The sequence below is a fragment of the Rhipicephalus microplus genome, chromosome X (assembly GCF_043290135.1).
Source record: "Rhipicephalus microplus isolate Deutch F79 chromosome X, USDA_Rmic, whole genome shotgun sequence".
NCBI lineage: Eukaryota > Metazoa > Arthropoda > Arachnida > Ixodida > Ixodidae > Rhipicephalus > Rhipicephalus microplus.
Window position 1 is genome coordinate 226017772 of NC_134710.1, and position 25254 is coordinate 226043025.

The 25254-nt window shown below is 42.8% G+C and overlaps 1 protein-coding gene across 4 annotated transcripts in view; it reads left to right on the forward strand.

The window, feature by feature from the left end:
* LOC119187507 (stomatin-like protein 1) overlaps positions 1–25254 on the forward strand; it is a 77497-nt gene that overhangs the window by 40775 nt on the left and 11468 nt on the right. For 2 of the 4 annotated variants that reach the window (XM_075878716.1, XM_075878717.1), the window contains exons 7-9: positions 9299–9429; positions 18445–18630; positions 20105–20158. In XM_075878716.1, coding sequence (XP_075734831.1) covers positions 9299–9429; positions 18445–18630; positions 20105–20158 — 371 coding nt within the window. The other 2 variants (XM_037435642.2, XM_037435641.2) reach the window with 2 other exon arrangements.

The following is a 25254-nucleotide window of genomic DNA, read 5'->3' on the forward strand; positions in this document are numbered from 1 at the left end:
TATCAAAATCATGCCACACAGAAGTAATCCTTACAAAGTTAAGAACAGGACATACACACACAGCACATTCATTTCTTTTGTCTGTGGGCGATCCACCTTTGTGTGATAGATGTGGAGAAGCACTCACTGTACTTCACATTCTAATTCAGTGTAAAGAATTAGACACACTGAGAAGACAACACTTTCCATTACCCTACCGACAACAGATACCACTCCATCCTGCGATGTTCGTTACTAGGGAACCACTTTTTACTCATAAATCATTGTTAGCTTTTTTAAAAGAAATTCATACTTTTCATATCATATACCCGGGCATTCCGTAGCACGACCTCTCCAGAGAGGTCTCCGCTGCGGGGGCTACACTCAACAAAGCACTTGCCTCACGGCCCTTGGACGCAAGGGTGTGAACGAGTGAGGCACTTGTGCTAATGCCATACATGTCCACCATCATTTTTATTATTACAAAGTTTTGTCATCCATTAACACCACACACCTTTCACGGCATGGTCATGATTTTATTACTTTTATGTTTTTACCCCCCTAGCGCGAGGAATTTTATGGCCTTTATACACCGCCTATCACAATCATTGTCCATATCTCTAGTAAGATGATCTAGCGCTTTTTGGCCATGAAATGGCCCTTGCGCCACAAAATATCAAACATCATTATCATAAATGAAACAGTTTTATGAATCCCCTTCGAGTTCCATTTAAAAGGAGTCGACTGTAATGGATATAACGAAGAAAATGAAATTCCCTTTGAAAGCTCCATTGAGAGTTATGCATTTTAGACCTCATTGTAACGAAGTAAAGTTGACTGGTGGATGGATATAACAAACAAAATTAGTCTATAAAAAAAAAGCCAACTGTTGTGTGTCAAGTATATCGTTTTCTTCGGAGTTTGACGCTCGTTTGGCGCAGTTCTTTCAAAACTTCCATGCCAACCTTACAGCCACACCATGGGCGGCCGAGAGAGCCGTCTTCCTCACACAGCCAGCGGAGAGGATTCAGGAAGTGCTCAGTGGGTAAACACACGATGGGGAAGCTTCAGAAGACTTACATTTATTAACAAATCAGAGGACATCCGTCATTAATTGAAGTAATCGGTGATGCGTGTTTGCACACGTTTGCCTTGCCGCGAGTCAATTTTGCACGCAATTTGGAAAGCATAGTAGTGCGCTGCTAAGTCCAGTGCCAACGCTCTCTAAAGACAACGGCAATGACTGCACAGAGAAAAGAGAAGCGTCTCCTCACGAAAAGAAGCAGATCAGCATTAGAGAGAGAGAGCCAACTTTCCACGACAACTCTTAATTTTTTTTTTCCTCTCTTTCCGTGCGCGGTCTTGAAGGGAGAAGGGTCTCTACGTGCAGAGACTGAAAAAGGAGAAACGTGGCACAAACGCGTCGCAGATCAGCATTTGAGCGAGAGCAAACAATCCGCCTCAGTCTTTTCTTTCCTTTTTTTCTTTTCTATGTTTGCGCGCAGCGTTGAGAGGTGCCACCGCGAGATGGGGCATGGTGCTGAGAATATTTTCGGAGCGTGATATGTTCAAATTAATTGTCGCAAGTGTTTGCACGTTCGAATTACAGGGTGTTTTCACCCATTGGAATACACATAGCTTTGATGGGGCCACAGCATGAGTTCGAATTAACCGGAAGTTCGAATTAAGCTTTTTCGAATTAATGAGTGTCGACTGTGTTTATTTTTCGTTGGACGCGTGGTCGCATAGCGGTACATCGGGCTGCGAGGCGGTTTCTTTCTTTGCATGCTTAAAGGTGTGCGCCCATTTGAGCATACATTGCCACAAACTGTTATAATCGATATAACGAAATAATGGATATAACAAAACAATTGTGGCTCCCCTTTAAATTCGTTATAACAAGGTTTGAGTGTAACACAAGCATCTCGAGTTTCTAAATTTGGTGTGGGGTCCTTCAAAAACTTTCACTTCTTTATTTGAGAAGTCATCTTGTCAAATAAAGAGACTAAGGCATTTTAATTTTAGCACATATTGGAGTCTGGTTATCTTTCAAAAACGGGCAATGTGTAGGGAAACGTCCAATCAATTTTCGTCGTCGGGCACTGAAGTTTAGAAACATTTCATTTTAAGAGAGATGCAGTGGATCCAACGGGTATTCAATGCAACTAGCAAAACACTCACAAGGTCTTTTACGCTTTCACCTAAGATGACTTGAAGGTGAAAGCCATCTCTTTTTTCTTCTCAGTCAGTGTATTGATCTTTCCTCGCCCCACTCTGAAAGCTTTCTGCACCTAATGTGCTTTTGCACTGCCTCCAGGATTGAAGGCATTGCAAGCTTTGGGCACCTCACCAGGCTTTGCAATGCCTCCATGATGGGCCCTTCTTTGACCAAATGCTGACGCCATGGGATCCTGTCGTCTTGCGACATCAGCTGACATCACAAATTCTGGCTTTCTGTGACATCATGATGATGTCATATGGCATTCTTATGGTGTCATCATCGCGTAGTGCTATTTTTTTGCACCATTCTTGTGGATGTCATGTGGAGTCAATTTACACATCTAATAAGGCATCTAAGGCTTTTGCCTTAACGTTTTGTTGGCTCGAGAATATTAGTCTTCACATCTTGACCTTCGGGGCGGTGGAGAGCGAGGCCGTGCAGCTGTTGTGTGAGATGCGGGAACTCGGGCACTTCATATTTCATTGTCTGTTTTTATTGCATAGTTCCATATTATATGCTGTGCATGCCGCGCACTATTGCCCTGTTTAGTGCTTTTGATTCCACCACAGGCCAAGTAACAAATATCAGTAGCCAAAGTGGTGGTAGCAGTAAACATAAGCTCTCAATTATTTTGCTATTGATTATAATCATTCAGGAAACAGATGTCGCTGACGAGGCTGGTATCTTGCAAGCAACCTCAATCTGTGAGAAAAAGAAAACACATCACGGCATGTTTGGGTGCACATCCCAAATAAGAGCTAAAAGTTTCGACGAGGCACAAGGAAAGGAGCGACTAGAGTGACTAATCTGGTTTAATGCACTGTTATTTGTGATGCATTTGTACTTACTAGCTTAGCTAACAACACTTCTGGATGTTTGGGGATATCTCAAAGCTCACTGTCTGTGATGGCAAACTTGAAAGAAGCTCTCCTGGACATTCAAAATAAATTCCAAATTCTTAGTAAAATAAATGGAAACAGGCTCATTCACTGCAGTAGTAGTGGTTGTAAAGTTTATTTTGTTCAAGATGAGGTATATAGGGAGAAGGGTAGTAGGAGTGCTCGTCCTATTTTTTTTCTGGTGACAGCAGCCAGACCTTCTGCTTCGGCAGTTTCTTCATCTATCTGGATGACCCACAGTTGGAGATCATGGTCTAAGAGTAGCAGAGTGATGAGGTGCAATGCTTTTTTGTATTTATCAAGGGCACACACAGACGATGTGTTGAAGATAAACTGTTTTGGCACGTAATTTACATTCTGCTATATCATATTTACTCGTGTAATGAACCCACTCAAATAATGAACCCACCCCCCAACTTGGTCCTTGAAAAAAAAAATTTTAATGTATCTATTCATTTCATTTCGGTATTATATATGATAACCAGGGCCGTTGACAATCGAAACAACGTTAAATCAAGCCATTATATCAAAAATTATGACGCAATGAAAGTCAAAACATTTTAAACAGTCGCGAGCAGCGCTAGCTCGGATTACGTCAATCAAAATTTAAATGTCGCGCCTATTGCAGCAGAGCGCCATCTGTCGAATGCAAGAGAAACCTCTTTGCTTAGAGCACCACGCAAGTAGGGTGGCTAGAATGAAGAGGATTGAAAAGCGGCCACCGAAACCGGTCCCCAAAGTGCGCCGATGCCACTTGGGGCGCTGCATGCACCGGCGCGAGTAACCTTGCGGAGGAAACAAACGAGACAGCACGTGCTACTCTCCACGAAAATTGCTTCCACGCTGTGTAGTGGTGACCCATTTTCTGTAAAATCATTTTGATCGAGCAAGTGTAGGGCAGTACATTGCACCTAAGCTCTTTAAAGTCTAATCTCTGAAAACCATTCTTGAAAAGACCTTGATATGTTTAGTTTAACGTCCCAAAACCACCATATGATTATGAGAGATGCCGTAGAAGAGGGCTCCGGAAATTTCGACCACCTGGGGTTCTTTATCGATTATATTTTAAGATCAGAAGTTTGAATCAATGCCCCCGCGCTGCGGGAGCCAGAATATCATTTTAATAAACCTCGTACTTATAATCGACATGTCATAAAGCATTCGTTAAACATGCTTGTAGTACCATAATTTATCTTGCTAAGATAAATGTAAACCCAAATGTTTGTCTCACTAGGCATGATGAATTAAATGTGGATTTTACCTGTTTCTAGAAGTGTTTAGGACGTACATTGTCCTACAAGCTACCTTACCTATTCACCACCTTAAACCACAAAGACGTTGACCCTTTGTCTTTTCTTTTGCCATTGAGGACTTCCTATTAATCTATTTAAATATTGCAAGAAACGTCGCTACGATTGACCGTTTTGCGCATTCTTTAAATAATTCTTATTACTGTATTGTATCTTTTACTCTGATGTCTCTGTGTATCAGTGTATAGTTTTGATCCTGATGATTTCTGACACTTCATTATAATATTATGTGTAATTAATTTCTTACGATTAATTCCCAACTATAGCGCTGTAGATATACGTAATTTCAAATAATCAAAATCGCCACATTAGGTGCTTCGCCCAGCTAATTCACTTTCCCGAATAGTAGATGTCCCGGAATTTTCGTCACTCTACTTATTGACTTTTGCTTTGCATGTTTATGCCAAGTCATGAAACATATGTATTCCCTCGCTCTCTATTTGTGGAGCTTTGTTTCGTAATTTTTGTATTCGTACTTGGTGTCATTTTATACTTGTAAAGTTATTTTTTTATTCTATATGTATGAATATGTCGTGTATTGCTGCTTTGCCAACTTGTGATGGGGTCGGTACTTTGTCAATCCCTTGAGCATTTAGTCCCGTGCTCCTCGACCTATTGAAAGAAAAGAAATAAAGTCTTTTACCAAAACAACTATAGTTAATTTATGTGAATTAAACAAGCAAATTTTGCACAAGATGCCGGACGGAGAACACAGTGGCCTAATGTGCACCGGAGAGTTGCATGTGATGGCTTATAACAACGTGGTGCATGTTAAACCCATTTCTCATTGTCACAGAAAGCCAAAATGTTTCACCGTCAACCCTCTCCGCAAAAATACGATCACTGACCTAAAAATAATTACAGTAATTCTGACAGCCTACATCTGCTAGCAGACCATAATCGCAGGTATTTGCAGTGTAAAATATTTACAGTGTAAATAATTTTTGCCCTTTTAACCTACACAGGGCCCGCTAAAATTGCAACTGTTTATGCAAACGTGAGCCTTGCTTTTCCGGGTACTGCAAACTTAATGGTCCGCAACCTGTACTATCAGCAGAAGCAAATTTTATTTTGGAAACATAACTGACAAATAGCGCTACCGTGTTGCAAGAACGACTTGCTGACAACTACAACTCGCACAATTTAAGCAGCAGCTCCATTTCTACATGTTTAATGAGTGCGTCAAATACTAATTGCCGAAGTAATGCACTATACCAGCAACGGTGTTACTTATAATGTGTAACCACCAACACTGCGAAACAAGGCGGGCGTTCTTGCACTCATCACGATTATTACGAAATACCCGATTTCTCACAGCGTAGCTTGCCACATAATATGCAGGGTGACCATCCGCCGCTCAGCGGTGTACGATTCATGGGTGACAGACACTGCTAGTGAATCAGATGGAAGTCTTTCGTAGTCTTCCTCATTTTATTCCATCTCACGCAGCATTTTTTCCACAGACAGAATGACTCCTCCACTAACTGATCCACATTCCCACCCTTGGGACTCTTCAATAGGCTGAATTGAAGCATTAAGTTTTGCGGACAAGCATAATGCAGCGACACTGGATCTACTTTTTTTTGTCGTTGACACCTTCAGGCATTTCAGAGTAACCCAGCGCAATCACCGATTGACGAAGTACTTGTAAAGCAGCTACCGCATATGAAAAAAAAAAGCAGCACACCCGAAAAAAACTCTGCGAAGTATGCCGCTCACTACCCACACCACTGCCATCAGCGCCCCTAGCGGCATCGGCACACCGAAGGGCCTTCCCCGGCAAGCAAAAAGCGCCACGCTCATCACACTTCTCCATTCTAGCCACGCCAACGCAAGCACAGCCGCGAAAAAAAAAAAAAAAAAACAAAGCGCATGGTCTCTGAGACGGTGGGCATGCGGCGTAAAAACAAACGTTGGTAGAAGCACGCCACATGCCTGCCATCTCAGAGACCATGCAAAGCACAACCGCATCGATGGCGCGTTGTGTGCATGCAACGTCTGTGCGCCTCCATACGCCATTGCGGGTTAGGGGCAAAGCTCTTTAGGCCGTGGGTTATTTCCTCCTCCTCCTCGTCTGTAGTAGTAGTAGTAGTAGTAGTAGTAGTAGTAGTAGTAGTAGTAGTAGTAGTAGTAGTAGTAGTAGTAGTAGTAGTAGTAGTAGTAATAAAATAGTATGTTCCTCTAGTGTACGAGTTGCTGAATATATGGCGTTGTGTGTATGTGTCCTTCATAATAATATAACTAGATGGTGGTCAGCGGCCCACGCCAATGATATTCCAGACTAAGTATCCCACTAACTCATTTACTCACGCAGAAAATCTTAATAAACGTTTTATTCTCTCTCTCTCCACGGAGTGAATGATGATGAGTGAAGCAAAGCATCTGTCCGTGCTTCCGTCTGTTCATGCTTCTGTCCGTCCATCCGTCCGACAGAAGCATGGACGGAGGCTTCGCCCCACTACTCATCATTCACTTGGTGGATATGCTGTGGATTTTTTTTTTTTTTTTGTCGAGTTTGTCACAGTGAACTCAGTTGGGGGACATCTGCTGCGCAGGGCGTGTTCGGCTGGTATGCTGTCGGCTGGTTTTAAACTTAAAAGTTAGTCGAGCATGCGCTGGAGCATGGGAACCGACCGCATGGATGACACTTCAGCATCGATTCATGGCTGTTCATTACAGAAGAAAGCAAGAACTTCGGGTTACAAAAACGATTCGCCGCGCATTTCGCGGACCAAGACAAGCAAAACCGACACGTGAAATTTTCACTGTTATAACTCCTGTGACTTTTTTTTTCCTACATAATGAACCCTCTCCCCAAATTGCATCAACTTTTCTGAAGAAAAGCTGGGTTCATTACGCGAGTAAATGCAATATATAGCCCATGATAGAGGTGACTGTAAATCAGTGATTTTGGAAAAGTCTGTGTATCTTTAAAAGGCATCAGGTTACCGATTGCTTTTTATCTAAGTTTATGAATGGCAGCACAATGCCCCCTGCCTTGATTGTAGGATTGTAGAATTTCCTTGTAAAGTACCATGTGGTCCTTCTTTGAACAGTGTAGGGATTCAACCTGCTCATCCCAAAAGGTTGCCATGTTACTGCGGGTGGCCAATTCTCAGGCTAGACAACGAGCTACTTCATTTCCTGGAAGACCAGAGTGCACTCGCACCCAGACAAGTTACGTCCATCCGTGCCGGGTTTTCGTTGCCGTGGCCAGTATTTTGAGAACATGATTTGAAGAACATTTTTTTTCAGTAAGGGCACTACTGCAAGAAGTTTTATGTAGCCAATCAACATTTTTGAAGATCTTCTCAGTTGCCAGCCACACTGCTATCAGCATTACAAAATTATATGTATGTTCTGATTTTGTTGACATTATTTGACCCAGTGCATAGCGGTCACCGAAATTTGTGATGCCATTTGGGTCCTGCTTGAGTCGAAAAACTCGCCGTATAATGTCGCAAAACATAAAATGTGTCACCATAAATAGAAGTACCATAATTCAAGTTTTCATTTTGCTGTCATTTGATTTTAGACAGCAGCTCTTGTTTTTGTGTCATGTAGTGTTTTTTTTTTTTTATTGTCCATTCATCAAGCTGACTACAGGGCATGAAGTTTGGTTCAGTGAACATGATAGCATCAGCGTTGTGGCATGCTGGGCAACACCCAAGTTTTGATCAAAAAGAGGAAACGGGTGTTATAGCTTAGCTTGACTCATATTACCACAATGCGTTGGACCTGTATTACTTTTTGCTTATCCCATGACATCGCTTGACTTGACTGATATTACCACAATGCGTTGTACCTGCATTACCTTTGGCTTACAGCATGACATACAGGCACCGTGAATGAGACTTTGCTGGCACGGCGCCATATCGTGGTCTGAAGCAAAATGTTTTTTTTTTGTTATTGTAGTTAGCTTTTTTCATAGTACGATATCATTTGAATATTGTTACAGCACTTTTAGTGTAAAAAGGAGTGCTTTTGTAACAGTACTGTACATAAAGGTCATATTTTTATTTTACAAAGTTCCTTTATTACTATGTAAATTGCCAATTTAAGTAACTTCATTGTAGTGAGGTTTGACTGTATTACAAGTGTGTTTGTGCATGTCATTACTCATCCACTTATGGTGACATCTAAGAAAGAATTTCAAGCAGTGACACGAAGAGAAAGGCTGCTAAGGACTACACAGAGGACTGAAAAAAGATCAAGGAACATGGCGGAGACTACAGTCAAGAGCATACCTGCTTGGGACTCTGTTACATGCAGTTTAGCCAGGAATATCTCAGTAATGCTGCAAATATTTCACAGACATATCCAACATTGTCTACCACATGGTATGGAGAATTTCAAACAGCCCGAAAGTGTGATAAGTGTTATAACAATTGGAAGACAACTGGCTGGTTCTGCTGATGAGCCAGGACCCTGAAGGACCAACTTCAGCTGGTGGACAGGGCCTTATCTGTCCGTGGAACACTTTAGTTTTCTAGAGTAAAGGACCTAGGGCAGCATGCATGACGATCACAATGAAGTTTATTTGCTACTTGCCTTTTGTTATTACCAAATGGGTTCGTGTAGTGGTGTCAGTCAAAAGTGTGCGCAACAGTGCATACCAAAAGTGTTTTCATGCTCTGCTTATTAACTATCGTAATTGTGCAAATTAAATAATACAATAAAAAAATCATTTATTATTTTCTGTTTAGTTTTAATGTAAGCAGCGGGCATATATGTATTTTTTTTACATTATGGCCTGCCTACAGTTGCTTAGATAATCAGATATCAACATTTGTGTACTGCAAAAAAACCTTTGTGCTTAGTGCAAATATTTGAGGTTGAAATAAAACTTCACATGGTGACTCTCTAGTGTCCATTTTTTTTTACCACAGTAAAGTGGCCCGTGTGGTGAAAACTGCTGAACCAAGCAACCCACTGACTCCGGTTATGTCTGCCATAAAAAGTGCTCTGGGTTTCCCCTCTGAACATGCCAAAACCCAAACATCAATGCCACCTCGTCCTGGTAAGCTTGCCTGTCTTTGTGCTTCAAGAATAAGAAGGAGGAGGGGAGGAGGAGGAGGGGAATGAGCTACCGGAAGTTGTAAAGCAAGAATGTACACTTCAACTTCAATATAAGGAACCCACATAATAACAAAATACCGGTTATATCGAAGTAAATGAATATACCTTCAAAGTAACAAAGTAAATGAATATGCCTTTATATCAAAGTTTTGGATCTAACAAACTTATCTTCATGCAAGATGTAACTTTGTTAAAATGAGGTTTGAGTGTACCATGTGCATGCTTTGAATTCAGTGAAGAGCACTTGAGTATAAAGTCCATCATGCAACAGACTGCTCTGTTCATGTTAGTGTATCACATTGTTGTGCTGCATACTCGCCTCAGTAGTCTAGTGGTTATGGTGCTCGACTGCAAACTCGCAGAATCGAATTCTAGCTGCGGTGGGCGCATTTTTCATGGAAGCTAAAGTGTTTGAAGCCCGTTTAATTAGATTTAGGTGCACGTTAAAGAATCCCAGGAGGTATAAATTTCTGGAGCCCTCCACTATGGCATATCTTATAATCATATTGTTATGCGCAATCCAAATGGTGTGAGAATAACTGTTTATTGGGGCTAACTTGTGCCCGAAAAGTAAAGGAAAATGTAGCAGCATTTGTAACTGGCGATCAGCAAAAGGAATCAATTTCCGAGAAGCCCTCGAGCGGTGCCCCATTTCTTTTTCGTCAAAATCCCGTGCTGAGGAGGCGCGCGCCATCACGGCCTTTTCTTGTCTCATCATCGGGCCGCTAGTCTCTTGGGGGGCGCACGAACTAGCGCGCGTAGTTTGAATACTGCGTCTGTCTTGCATCATTATCCCTCCTCCAAGAACGCATCGTCCCGATGCATAAAAGCACTTGTTGCTGAGATGGTCTGAATGCGTAGTTTCTATTGGAGAAATAGGTGAAATAGGTGTGTATGAATGCGTGGTTTCTATTAGAGAAATAGAATAAATATGTGTGTATAGTTCAATGTTCATTGCCTGTCATAGTACGGCTTCATTCTGACTACATGCACGATTTCTGTGCTCCTTCGGCATCTTGATGAGCTCACTTGTCCTTCCGGTGACACCTCGTAGTTCAAGGAGCTGACGCGTTAAGGACTCGGTAAGGGCCAAAATAGCGGTGCAGACGCTTTTCAGAGAGACCAGGCGTCCGCACTGGAGTCCAAATCCAAACTCGGTCGCCTGGTGCGTAGTCGACTCCTCTCCGCTGAAGGTTGTAATGGTTTGCATCCACGCGTTGTTTTATGTGATGTTGCACCAACTGTCGTGCTTCTTCGGCTCACTGAATGAATTCGCTGATGTCAGGCTTGTGCTCTGTATTGTCGCTTACAGGCAGCATTGCATCTAATGATGTGGTAACTATTCGACCATAGACTAGCTCGAATGGCATCACTTTAGTAGTCTCCTGCACAGCAGTATTATAAGTGAAAGTGGCGTACGGCAGTATCTTGTCCCACAAACGGTGCTCCAAGTCAACGTAAGTGGACAACATACGGTTAGAGTTGGGTTTAGTCGCTCGGTTAGCCCATTCGTTCGGGGGTGGTAAGCCGTTGTTTTCCTATCACATGTGCGGATAAGTTTCATAATGGACTGCTTCAGATCGGCTGTGAATGCAGTTCCTCGATCCGTTCTAACCACCTTTGGGGCACCATGCCGTAGTACAATGTTAGTGACGAAAAATTTAGCGACTTCTATAGGCGTTCCCCTAATGAGAGAGGCTGTCTTGGCATACCGGATTAAGTAGTCTGTCGCCACTACTATCCATCGGTTGCCCGTTGATGAAGTAGGAAATGGACCAAGTAGATCCATTCCTACTTGTTCAAATGGAGATTTAGGGGGTTCTATTGGTTGGAGAAATCCTGCAGGTTTCAATGGAGGCGTTTTGTGTCTCTGGCAATCTCTACATGTCCTCACATAATGCTGTATAGCATCCAGTAACTTTGGCCAGTGGTACTTGATGCGGATGCGAGCCAATGTTCTACTCACACCGAGGTGTCCTGCTGCTGGGTCATCGTGGCAGGCTTCCAGGATTTCGGGTCGCAGGCCGAAGGAACGATGAGTAGGAATTTCTCCCTGCTGTGCTCGAAGTTTCTCTTGTATAAAACGCTGTTTCTCATCAGGTACGAGGACAATCCCCGGAAGAAAACTCGAGGAACACGCACGGGTTGCCCTTCCAGATGCTTGATCAGTTGAAGCAACTCCGCGTCAGATAGTTGATATTCAGTCATGTCTGCAGTGCTGACAGCTCCAAAAAACGGAAAGTCGTCTCCATCTTCTGCAGGTGCAGATTCCACTGGTGCGCGTGACAGGCAATCAGCATCGTTGTGCTTGCGACCCGACTTGTATACAACTGTTATGTCGTATTCTTGCAACCTGAGGCTCCATCTAGCAAGTCGCCCAGAAGGGTCCTTTAGGCCTGCGAGCCATCACAGCGAGTGATGGTCGCTCACTGCTCGAAATGGTCTACTATATAAGTACGGTCGGAATTCCTGTATGGCCCATATTACCGCCAGACATTCTTTTTACGTCGCCAAATAATTTATTTCAGCTCTCGAAAGAGTTCGACTAGCATATGCGACCATTCGTTCCTTTCCGTTTTGCAGCTGCATGAGGACGGGGCCTAGTCCCAAATTGCTTGCGTCCGTGTGAATCTCTGTTTCGGCTTCTTCGTGGAAATGTGCAATGACGGGGTGGTTTAGGAGTCGCTGTCGTAGCTCATTGAACGCGTCTTCGTGCACGCTTGTTCAGTTGAAAGGCGTCTCTTCATTCGTCACTCAGGTGAGTGGTTCCGCAATCTTCAAAAAAATTTTGATGAATCTTCTGTAATAGGCACAAAGTCCTAAGAATTGTCTCACAGCCCTTTTATTCATCGGTCTAGGAAACTTTTCTACAGCTGTTGTCTTCTCGGGGTCAGGTCGAATGCCTTCAGAGCTAACCACATGACCGAGGAAAAGCAGTTCATGAAAACCAAAATGGCACTTTTGGTGTTTTATCGTCAGCCTTACTAAACTAATCGCTTCGAGCACAGTCTGTAGTCGTTCCACATGCTGATCAAAGGTGACCGAAAAGATCACAACGCCATCGAGATAAACAAGGCAGGACTGCCATTTTAACCCAGACAGCACAGTGTCTATCATCCGCTGAAATGTGGCGGGTGCGGAACACAGGCCAAATGGGAGTACCTTGAACTCGTATAACCCATCTGGGGTGACGGAAGCAGTTTTCTCGCGATCTCGTTCGTCGACCTCTATCTGCCAGTATCCGCTCTTCAGGTCTATAAAGGAAAAGAATTTCGCGTCTCGTAGTCTGTCAAGGGTGTCATCGATTCTTGGAAGGGGATAGACATCCTGCTTTGTGACGACGTTCAATTTTCGGTAGTCAACGCAGAAGCGCAAGGTCTGGTCCTTTTTCTTTACCAGCACTATAGGTGAGGCCCATGGGCTGGCCAATAGTTGAATTACGTCGTCTCTAAGCATTTCTTCAAGTTGGCCTCTGATGACTTCCCTCTCTTGGTGACACTCGGTACGGGTGCTGACAAATAGGTCTAACAGATTGATCGATTATGATGCGGTGTTTGGTGATGAATGTTCTTTGCACTTTCGATGACGTGGAAAAACACGAGGCGTACTCCAGTATAAGGCTCTCGATTTTTGTTTCTGGTTCGGTAATAGGGCTGCTTCAATGTGGATAGATGCGAGTATGAAATCTAAACCGTCAGGCTGTAGTGGTGCAGTCTCTGAAGAATTCAAATCCATAATCGTAACGTAATCGTGCAAGTGACCAATAACAGTTCCCTTTGCAAGATGTTGCACCTCATTTCGGAAATTTGTCAGGAAGACACTCGTACACCCGTCACGCAGTCATACAACACCTCTTGCTGCACAGATCCTTTTCTCGAGTAATAGCTCAGTATTGCTTTCTGCCTTTCCTTCATAGTCGTTGTACACGTTGCTTTTTACGGTGACAACGATGATGGATCTTGGAGGTACTGTTACATCATCACTTGCAATCTGGAGCACATCGAATTGTTTTTCACTCTCAAATGTCGCGATGGCATGTTTCGTCGAGAACGAGACGCACGTTTCCTGCAAGTTTATCACTGCGCCATTGGCCTGCAAAAAGTCCATTTCGATAATTGCATCTCTTGAACACTCCGACATGACAATGAAGCTGGTGACGTACGTGAAGCCGCGTATTCCGACTCTAGAGGTACACGTGCTTGCCGGATCGATAAGGTGTCCCCCGAGGGTTCGCACTTGTGATCTTATCCAATGGGTCAGCAATTTTTTAGCATTCTGGCAAGCCCCCTGCTCATGACAGAATAGTCTGCGCCTGTGTCTACCAAAGCATTCGTTTCGTAGCTGTCTATAAGTACCGAAAAATCAGAAGCGATGTTACCGTTTCCGCACGTAGTCTCGTGTCCATCATCTCATCTTGAAATCGGCACTGGAGTTTGTTTTCTTGCGTCGGCCTTACCTCCCCAGGTCGCCGATTCTAGTTTTCCCGAAGCGGGTTTTGCGGAAGTCGCCTCGGAGAGTTTGAGGATGGACGCGGACTTGGTGACCAATACCTCAGTGGCGCTGTCGACCGAGACTGATGCTGCTGCGAGGAGTGAGTACCTTGATGCGTTGACAGGTACTCCTCGATTTCAAAAGGTCGTTCCCCATTCTGTGGACAGGCAGCGTTTACGGGAAAACCACGACGTTCAGCTCGGCGATATTCACGCATCCGGTAAAGACGGCCAGCTTCGCCGCAGTGATAACAAAGCGGAATTCGATCAGGAGTGCGCCATATATCAGCTTTTCGGATTCTCGTCTTGGCTGGGGACGGCGTAAATCGAGGTTTCGGCAGATGCGTGCTTGCTGCGGCGAAATAAGGTCCAGGGGCGATGAAAGGAGGTACAGGGGCGCCTTTCAGCACCTCGGCGTACGAGACTGCGGGCTGCATTGGAACCGACGCTTGAACCGGCTGTGCTTGTGGCTGCTGCTCACGGACTGCCTGTCTCACTTCCTCCCGAACAACTTCCGCTAATGACGAGACTGTTGAAGAGTTGCCGTTTAGCTTCTGGAGCTCTTCTCGAACCACCGATCGAATAAGCTCTCGTAATATGTCGATGCCATTCCCGAAGACTGCTGATACCGCATCTATAGATGCGACAGTAACATCTCGATTGTAGTGCCTCACTCGCTGTTGCAGAGTCTTTTCAACCGCTGTCGCCTCGGTGCGAAATTCGGCGACGTTCCGCGGGGGGCATCGGAGCAAACCAGCAAAAATCTCCCGCTTCACCCCTGCATCAAGCGTTGAAGTTTCTTGTCTTCACTCATATTTTGATCAGACCGGCGAAATAACCGGCACATGTCTTCCATATACATTGCGACACTTTCATTGTTGCGCTGGTTTCTTGCTTGCAGGGCAGCTTCAGCTCTTCCTTTGCGTTCTGTACTCGGGTGTGTGGCCAGTAGCTCCCGTCGGAAGTCGTCCCACGACCGAATGGCACCTTCATGGTTTTCGAACCACGTTCATGCGCTGTCCTGCAAGGCGAAATAAACGCGACGGAGCTTCCGTTCTTCAGTCCATCCATTGCAGTTGGCGACGTGCTCGAAACCCTCCAGCCAATCCTCGGGGTCTTCATGAAGATCACCATGAAAAGGGTCGGGCGTCCGTGGCTCATCAACCACGACGTGCGTGGCAGTGACTGGAGACGAAACTACGTGTGCGGCGGCGGTTGGAGACGACATTTCAGTACTCTCACCGGAGACAGCTGGAGACACTCTAGGCTCTGGTGGCAGGGGATATTCCGGCGGCTCACCACGTAGACGACGGTTGGAGCGCTGATGAACTGGAGTGAGCTCAGTTGGTTCGACTGCTCGTGGTTCCGGGCTGCTTCCTCGGAGTCCAACTGGGTTTGAGATCATTACTCGGCTCCTCCACCAGAATTGTTACGCGCAATCCAAATGGTGTGAGAATAACTCTTTATTGGGGCTAATTTGTGCCCGAAAAGTAAAGGAAAATGTAGCAGCGTTTCTAACAGGCAATCAGCAAAAAAAATCAATCTCCGAGAAGCCCTTGAGCGTTGCTCCACTTCTTTTTCGTCAAAATTCTCGTGCTGAGAAGGCGCACGCCGTCACGGCCTTTTCTTGTCTCATTATAGGGCCGCTGGTCTCTTGGGGGGCGCACGAACTAGCACGCGTAGTTTGAATACTGCGTCTGTCTTGCGTCAATAATATGGTTGGGGCATGTTATACTTCATCAGTTTTAATTACTATTGCATTCTGCTGCATAGTGACATGTACTGTAATGTGACATGTACGTTCAGTAGTGCATACACGCACTTTATGTTTAGCAGGAGGCCTTTGTGAAACAGACTATCTTTTTCTTCTTTAATCTGGGATGTTCAGGAATATTTTCTTTAAAAGTCAAAAAATTAACCTGATTTCAGATATTCCTCATTGTGTTTTTAAGGGTGATATTGAAATTCACTATGCCTGCCGCGCAGGAAACGCAGGTGTTCTGTTACATCAAACAGAAACTTCGCGTGACAAGGAAGTGATAAAATTTCAATGAAGGCGCGTCGCAGCAGCGTCTCATTGGGGAAAGCAGCTAGTCATCTCACTGGCTCCAGCCTTCATTGTTTAGAGCACTCTAAGTCGTGCAATAGCTAAAGTGAAAAGTGAACATGGCCGCCACCGAAAGCGGCACATGTGCATTTTGAAAGATCTCAGATATCAGCATTTTGGTGTGATTGTGCCTAATTTTGTTGATTTAATGATTTTTTCAACTTAATGGTGGTGATATTGATAATGAAACTGCATGGAAGATGAAGAGCAAGTTGTGGCTGTGGTTGTTGGACAGTTGCTGTCTTGTCTACTTATGCACACATTTCAGGTAGACTCAAGCTGTATTTTACGTAAATTAGCTGCCGTTGATGCATCAACTCCACAGTCATCACTGTGTCCTTTTACTCCCTCTATTACCAGCAATCTTATGCTGATGTATCAAGAACAACTACTTTGCTCCAGAGATTTGTTTTCTCTTTTGATGGCCATGCAATTTCTCAGGGCCACAAAACAACTGTTCTCCCCACTAGACACTGAAAGCCATACTCCTTTCAACAAGGAGAAAACACATTATTGATACTGGTTGACCGTTCCACTCAAACATGTAGTCACTGGACGAGGGCAGTCATACGAGTTTGAACAAAAAGATGATACCATACACTTCTGTGCTGATCATGGCTGATATCACAGAATTACTTGCAAGTTTGTATACCTATTGCCACATATAGATCACACACTCATCTATGTGTAAGGAGCAGATTCTTTCTTTTTATTTCATATTTGCTTTGACTACTATCAGGTGCCCATGACTGACGCTGAACATTACTTAAGAAAAGAAACACTTTTGTAACAGAGGATGGCTTGTGTGAATTCATTATGGTGCCATTCTCTATAATGTGCAGGTTTCATTTGAATACATAATTGATGGTAACTTTCATGGCCTAAAGTGGCATACTTGTCCCTGCTATATTGATGTTTTTTTTTTTTTCAGATTTTTCCCATCTTTGCCATATATGCAAACTTTGACTTGTTTGCACTACGCCACACTCCATCTTGAATTTAACAGTGCCTGTTTTCAGCTTGTAAACTGGTCACATTGGACAACATTCTCTTTAAATGAGACATTTTTTCTGAACACTGTAAACTTAACGCTCTAGTAAATTTCCCAAAGCCTACCACATAGACAGCATTATGCAGCTTAATTTAGCTATGCTCTTGTTTTCAATATTTCACATGGAATTTTACTACTGAAATCGCACCTCTGAACCAACTTTTTAATGCTGACAACACTTTCTTTGTAATCAGAGTCCTTTGATGATGCACTTATGACCTTTCATCACCTACTTGAGCACTGCTAGTGTTACATCTCATTAACCGAAGCTCACATACAAAACTCTGCACTTATGTCAGTAGTGCTGGCCTCGGGGCAGTGCTCACACAGCACTGGTGACACATCCACAACACTGGTGACATGTGGTAAGACAGTCCTTGGTGAACACATAGTTCATGAAGACATAAAGTTCACCAAGGGCATCCCTGAAGCTAATTGCTTACTCTTTATCCTAAAGACTTTATGGCCACAGTATGAGCTTTTCAAAAATTTCACCCCGGTTTATCCAGTTGAAATTCTGACATGGTAACTGACCATCGTGTTTTTTACTGGCTGTACAACCTCAAAGACTCAGGTGAAACTTAAAACACCAAGTGGTCAAAATTCCCGGAGCCCTACACTACAATGTCTGTCATAATCATATTTTGATAATGGGATGTTTAAGCCCTGTAATTATTATTAATGTCAAAGACCCCTTAGTGGATTAATTAAGCCCATTAATTAAGCCCAATTATTAGCCATATTTAGTTGTACTTTCATTTTGGCAGTGGCTTAAGGCCACAAGGTATACACCAGTGTTACCAGCACACTGCACCATATTGGCTGAAGCTAGTGACATTGTGTCAGTGATAGTCAGCTAGACAGAAAATTGGCTGCTACAACCAGCTGCGATAGCACTAACAGCATGCGTTTCCAAGCAACCATCTGGTGTATGCATGCAGGTTTGCTGCAAAGAACACATAGCGTGACCACGGGCACTAACTCTTGCTTAACGAGAGCTTCAAATGAGAAATGCTAAAATAGCTCGCCAATGCAGCCCAGCGTGTGTGCCGATAAATAGGTGCGAAGCTATTCGTGAACTGGTCACATTGGAATGTATCTTATGATGCCAGACATGATGGTTGCAGCTTGTCGTCGGAGTGTATCTATGTCATTAGCACTTGATGGCACATATTCTGTTTTGCAGCCTCTTTGATTCTTGTTTCAATATTTTTTGTGCTTGCTTTTCTAACAATTTTTTTGCATGGTTTGTAGACAGCTTAATGGCGGTGCTTTTCACTGTGCATTGTCAACTGGGTCATGCTGCAGGTGGCCTACATGCTGTACCAGCATGTCCTAGTGAGCCACAGTTTGAGCAGCTGGTGCAGGTCCTACACCAGCTGGCCCTGTTTGCTGCCCAGCAAGATGAGTTTCAAGGAGTGTGTGCTACGTATGCTCTCCAGATTCTTGCTGGCACCCAGGATGGCATCACAGTTCACGTTTGCTTCAACCAAGGTAAGTCAGGACATGACCAGTATTGATCTCCCCACTAAAGTTAAGCTGCAAAAGAAAAGCATACCCATGTAGCAAGCTTTAACTATTGCAAGCTGCTGAATTGGTGTTAATTCATAGCTTTTTTTAAAACTGCCTGGATTATCTTAGGTGTCTCTCACCTCCTAAAGCCTTTTAAGAATAGAAACCTTTTTTTTCTCTTCATTATTTTCAGCCATTGTCTCTATAAAGAATTTTTAGAAGTCTATATCTATGTTGAATTCTCATATACGGTGGTGTTGAGATAGCTATTACCAAAAAATAGAGAGATTGAGCATTGCCAGCTCAAATTTTGTTTAAATGCAATGGGCAGTTAGGCATAAAATAAAAATATTTCCGAGTAGCTGGTATTGAAAAATTGAAAAATCTTAGAGAGGGGCCTTATCATTTTAAATGCTCAGGTTTTATTCATTGAATGCAAGAAGAAAAAAAAAAAGGTGCACCATCAGAGTTTTCTAGCTTGGGAAGATTGCTTGTTTCAGTTTCAAGGGAGCCCTGAAACACGTTTTTAATTTATTAAGAAAGTAAGGCCAATATGTAGGCAAGAGTCCTGTGAACATGTGAACCATTTATTATTACCCTGAATGCAGCACAGATTTGTCGTATCAAATACAGACCAATTTGCTTGCGCTCTTGTTTGCATGCTCAACACCTATGCAAGAAACTGAAGCTAGTGGGCTCAGCATGCATTTCTTGATTTCCTGATCATAATAACATTTTTTCAGTAGTAGTAATATTTCTTATTTTAGATGCAAAGCATCTTTTGCTTAGGTCTATGTCCCACGGTGTTGGCGGCATCCGAACTCGCATTACACATGCACAACTCTCCTCCTTCCCTTTTTAACAGCTGTGCATTACCCTTTTCACTTCTCTCCAACCACCTGCTTGCACTAGCTCCCACCTCTCTCTCCTCTAGGCATCCATCCCAGTGGCGTTAACACCCCCATTGCGCATGCACATCCCCTCCACTCTACTACACTCCACTGTTTCTCGCCTTTCAACGCTGATGCAGGGAGCATAAGCTAACCTACACTCGCTCTCTCCTCTCCTCTAAGCATTCCTTTTCACGGCATTTACACCGTCATTGTGTATCCCCTCCCTTTCTCTGCTCTCCTACACTTCCCCTTTCTCGCCTCGCAACGCCGATGCAGGCAGCGTCTGCTAGAGAGTTTCTTGACTGAAACCGACTGCTCGCGCTGCACAATCATTCACTGGCCACCCTGATATAGGCACTGGATCTTGACCTCCAAGTTAGTGACGGGGGGAGATCTTTCCTGTGCGTTGTTCAACGATAAAAATTCGCAGGGTGTGCGTTAACTAAAAGCGACTGCGGCCCTCTGTCTCCAAATGGAGTCCTCTGTTTCACAGCCTATTAGCAGCGATTGGCATGTTCCAGTAAGAAACAACGGTCCATCACTGCGTGCTTGTGCCTCCCCAGGTTTCTCTCCTGCGCAACGCCGCGATGAGCGCCAGCGTCAACATCGCCACCAGTGTAAGCGTTAGCGCCTGCTGCTTCGCATCTACACATGGTTTCTTTTAGCACGAGATGACGTATATTTTTAGTTAGATACCTAAATGAAAGTATGCGTCACTGCATTGTCAAAAGGTCTAAAATAAGTTTTCATTTTTTACGTGATTGATGGTCATTTTTTTATTGTTTTCTTTTGTACTACACTGATGAGAGTCAGCACCTGGCACCTACGTGCATGCTACTTCATCTTTCACATGCCTGAGTCAGTCGTTTGTCTCATGCTGAGTGCACTATGATAATATTTACCAATTAATCTTATTGCCTTAAAAGCTCACATGCACATATGCTCTTGTCTGTGCGTACAAGTTCTCTCCTGTGTACCACGTGTTAAGTGCCTTGGCAAACATAGCTTTATATTTAGCTAAATTAAAGCATTTAAAAGTGTAGTGATCTTGATTTAGCTACTGTCTGTCAGTCAAACTGGCACAAAACAAAGCCAGTTCATGCCAGGTGCTCATGTAACGTGGCCAAAATAGAGCATGCAAGCTTGCGTTCCAGCATAATAGTGCTGAGTTGCTCATTCTACTTTGCTGTGAGTGTATGTACCACAGCCGTCATAGGGTGCCACTGTGTGCTGGCACCATGCATGTCTAAACTACAAGTAGCAGCCAACAGGCTAAAAAAAATAAAATAGAGAAAATGGTTAGAAAAACAAGAGAAAATGAATACAATAGTCTGGGATGATTTTTGCTGTCTACCACCTCTTAAAAGGCTTTTTTTTTTACATGTGTGTCTGGGCAACAGACATATACATCTTGAATGCCTTACTTTTCTTCTCACTCTCTATTTTTTGTTCGTTCTAGTTTTTCTTGTTTTTGTGTGTTTCTTCAATACTGCTATATCATGTTGTTGAGATAGCTGGCCATAATGTAGCATACGTTCTTCCTATATATATATTTCTTTATACATAAATAAAAGAACGCTCATGACATGGCTTACAGTGACGTTACTCTTAGCCCTTGTCTTGCCTCCTAGCCTCCTAGATACCCCCCCCCCCCCCCCCCTTTTCTTTTTGGGTAGCTTCCAGCACAGTTGCAGAGGGAGAATGAATTCACTGCATCATAATTAGCCCTAACGCTGCTCATATTGTTTCAAACTATTGTTGCAGCTGGTGACTTAGCCCAATAAAATAATACAGCTTAATAGGGAAGTCATCTTAGGATTACTTAAACAATTTCTGCAGGGTCACTTCTGACAGAAAGTTGTGAAGTACTGAAAAGCAAGTTACCTAATGGTGTGCAGGACTTGAATATAAAAAGAAATTGTTTTTTTAATAATAGAAGGGACATGAAGAACTCATTGTTGCTTGTTACTTCATTTCACAATCATACTGAAAAAAAAAAAAAAAGGAGACCTTCTCCAAAGGTTCTCATCTATGCACTGCCTGTACTTATGTCCATATTGTTATTTCATATACAGGTGTCCCTATATCATGTAGTGAGATTTTAAAAAAGAATGGCATTAAATGAAGCAAGCCTAGTACATATTGTTCCTAGTACACTGGATTAGCCAACACTATATTTTTGTTTAATAAGGTTTGATTGAATAATTGCAATTATAGTTTCAGCTTGACTAGTACTCACCAAATTATCAAAATGTCAATGGGGCATATGTAGACATGTCCGAAAAACATCTAACTAAACTAGTATTTTGATCAACATACTATTCGCATGCTTGTTTTATCATGTTGATAAAAAAGCCCACAAAAATCTGAAAAATGACACGGGATTAGACTATAGTACTGATCTGTAAGCAGTACCCTCAAACAGACTTATTGTGTGGGGGCAATAGCCACATGTTATTTTTTTCATTTTGGGGCCTTTTTATCAGCCAAAAAACTTACCATGCAATTACTAGTACAATAGACTCTCAGTAAACAGAAATCTTTTTGATGGAATAGCTGTCTAAATGAAACTTTCTATATGGTTTCTTGCCTGAATACTACAACCCTGTTCATCTCTCAGAAAATGAAACTCCTGCTAAACGGAGCATATTTTCTTGGTTTCATTTAGGTTTTGTTTAACAAGAGTCTACTGTATGTTTCTGAAAACAGCGCAGTTAGATGTCATTTGTACATGCCTACATATGCTTAATTGATGTGTTTATCATTAGATGAGTACTTGCTGAGTCACAAGTATAATTGTGACTAAATAAATAAACCTCACACTAGTAAATATATTAGTAGTGGCTACTCCAGTGCTTTCCAAGCAATATGTACTAGACTTGCTTCGTGTAACACTCATCTTCTTTGTGAAAATCTTATGTTGTGATAGTAGGAACACCATGTGTAATGCCGACAACCTTAAAGTGGCTTTAGAATAGGAAGTAGTGTTAGTGTACTTTTCAATGTGTCTCCGTTAGATCGAAGCCATTTTCTTAAAACACGCATAAGAATTTTGAAATGTCAAACAATATTAGACTATAAACAACTCATTAAGCAGCCCAACCTACCATAAAATTTAAGCAAAGTGAAGGGGGCCGCTTTCCTGGAAGAAAAAAAAATCAAATTTTGCCATCGAATTTTAGGTCAGGTGCCTAGAAATTGGGCTGCTGAGCAGGATTGGATTGGGTGGGATTCAAGCAGGCCAGTGTTGTATAGACGCATGCATTATAAAGGTGAAAACGTGGTGGAGTGGCAGGGGCTGGTGGGATGAAGCTTTCTTCAAACTGCATGTAAATTTGAAATTAGAGGTGAAATTGGAGGGTATGCTTGCTCATAATTTTACTATACTTACTTACTGTGACTGCCTTTGAGGTTAACAACACAGTTCTTTCTACTATTTGTTCTCTGAAATAATTATTATTATATATGTACTATGCTCTGCATTTATGATATATTTAGAACTCTCTCAAGTGTCAATATTGAGTGATTGTTGTCAAACCTCACTACCGTTCAATCCCAAAGAAGTGCCTTCCCCCCCCCCACCTCTATGATAAAGGATAATCTAATGAGATTTGGAGGGGGGCCCTGCTCAGTCATGGATCGAAATTTTTGATGATGGTGGAAGAGCTGCTAAGGATTAAGAATGTACACCTGTGCTTCTTATAAAATGCTTTATTGATACAGTGAAACAGTGATACAGCGAATTAAACAGTGGAAATGGTAGCAGGGGGAAGAGAGCCTAATTATAAATTTGATGAAGAAGGGAGGGGGGCACTTGCTCAGGATTTCACGGTAGGTCTTTTATCTTGATGTGTAAAGAGAACAAAAGTCAGGGTCCCTTTTAAAATAATGCCACTAATTAAGCTTAGAGACTTTTTATTCTTACTTTTTTAAGAAGGGTCCTGACCTACTGCTCTAGCTGGGTGAAAAAAATATATACAGCAAAAAGAAAACGCTGTTGTGAGCAGCTCAGCCAAATCTTTGTCATGTGCAGTAAGCAAAGCTCACAAGCAGAGCTCAATGTTGCCACTTTCTTAAGTGCCTTCTCAATGTACAGATGAGGCCCATACACTCTCTTCAAAGGGCCATCACACAAGTGATTGCTGCTATTGACCGATAGCAGACATAAACCAAGAGCAAGGTTTGGATCCGATACGCTTCTTGTCTCAAGGTGCCACCGCGTGCCCGGTGTCGTGCTCTATAGTGCACTAAAGTTTTATATTAGCAACGCTTGTTGGTAGTGGGATGACAGAAGAGAGCGATCGCATTTCATGATGAACAATCCAAGTCATCACGCTCATGTGGCATACTTTCTTTCCTCCTTGTATCTCTCCTTGTACAGCTTCCAGCTTGCTCATTAGGACAAAAGAAGGGAGGAAGAACTTGAAGGATCACCAAAGAGAAAGATGAATTTTCTCGTATTAGTAAATTACACTTTTACAATACCAAAATCATTGTGCTTACTGTGATAAGACACTTGGCAAGCGAGAGAAGCGGCAAAAATGCGCAAAAAGAAAATGCAGCTAGCGATGCTGCCTTAATGTTCCCGCACCAATCGTCGTGGCATCATAGGTTTTGACAGCATGTACTAGTGCCTATCTAGTTTCTAATTGGTACAGATAGTGTACCTTGTCCTCTGAGGAGGCCAGATACTTAGCCTGCCAGGCTTCATAAAAGTTAATTGAGTTGGGACGTTAAACCTCACATATCAATCATCAAAAGATCATTGAGCCAGTGTGGCTTAAAGATGAATGTAAAACATTTTGAAATTCATGGTGTCACGTGTGGAAATTTCAGTATAAGGTTTAAAATTATAACTTGGACTTTGATTTTCTCTTCCATTAATGGGCCTATGATGGTCAAATTAATGACAGTAGAGTTTTCAGAGTACAATTTATAATATTCTTGGAAACATTTTGGAGAGCACAGAAATGTTTTCTAGAATGTCCTCGAACCAACTCGTCCAACTTGCCATAGTAATACAATATAATTGACAAGTCTACACTGATTAATTGCTTTACTTTAGTGTAAGTTTAAAGTGTGCGACAGACCTCTGTAACTTCTATAACACATGACGAATTTGCAAAATGTTTTGGGCAATTGATATGTGAAATAATGAACTTCGAAACTCAGATAAATCGATCATTACTTAGAAAAGTGGTTCAAGAGCTCTTTAACGAGGCCTGCAGCACTTTTTAAGCATGGTCAGAAAACGCTTCCGATCGGTAGTAGAGGCTCCTGACAACACGCGAGCCAAATATCATAGCGCAGCATGCATCTAGGAATTCACAATAAATTATCACAGTTAGCTGAAAATTGCTTTCTCTTCTCTTGAGAAATGACAGAAGATGTTAAAAAATCACACGTAGAAGGCCATCTATCAGCCATTGGCTGGTTTGAACATGCCACGCTCAGTTGTTACAGAGATCACCACGGGAGGCCATGCTTTGTTCACGTGTGCACGCGGGATTACACATAAAAAGCTGGAAAAGCCACATATTCGAAGAAGAAAAAAAAAAAAATAGTGCTCAAGGGCACGAGGTGCACGTGACTTAATTTCTTTGCCCCTGCCTTTCCTCCCTGCTTAACCTCCAGCGCTTTCATTGGGATGAGAGAAGAGAGAACGCAATTGGAGCGAGTGACGAATCTTTTGTAACGCCTTGACATGCTTCCA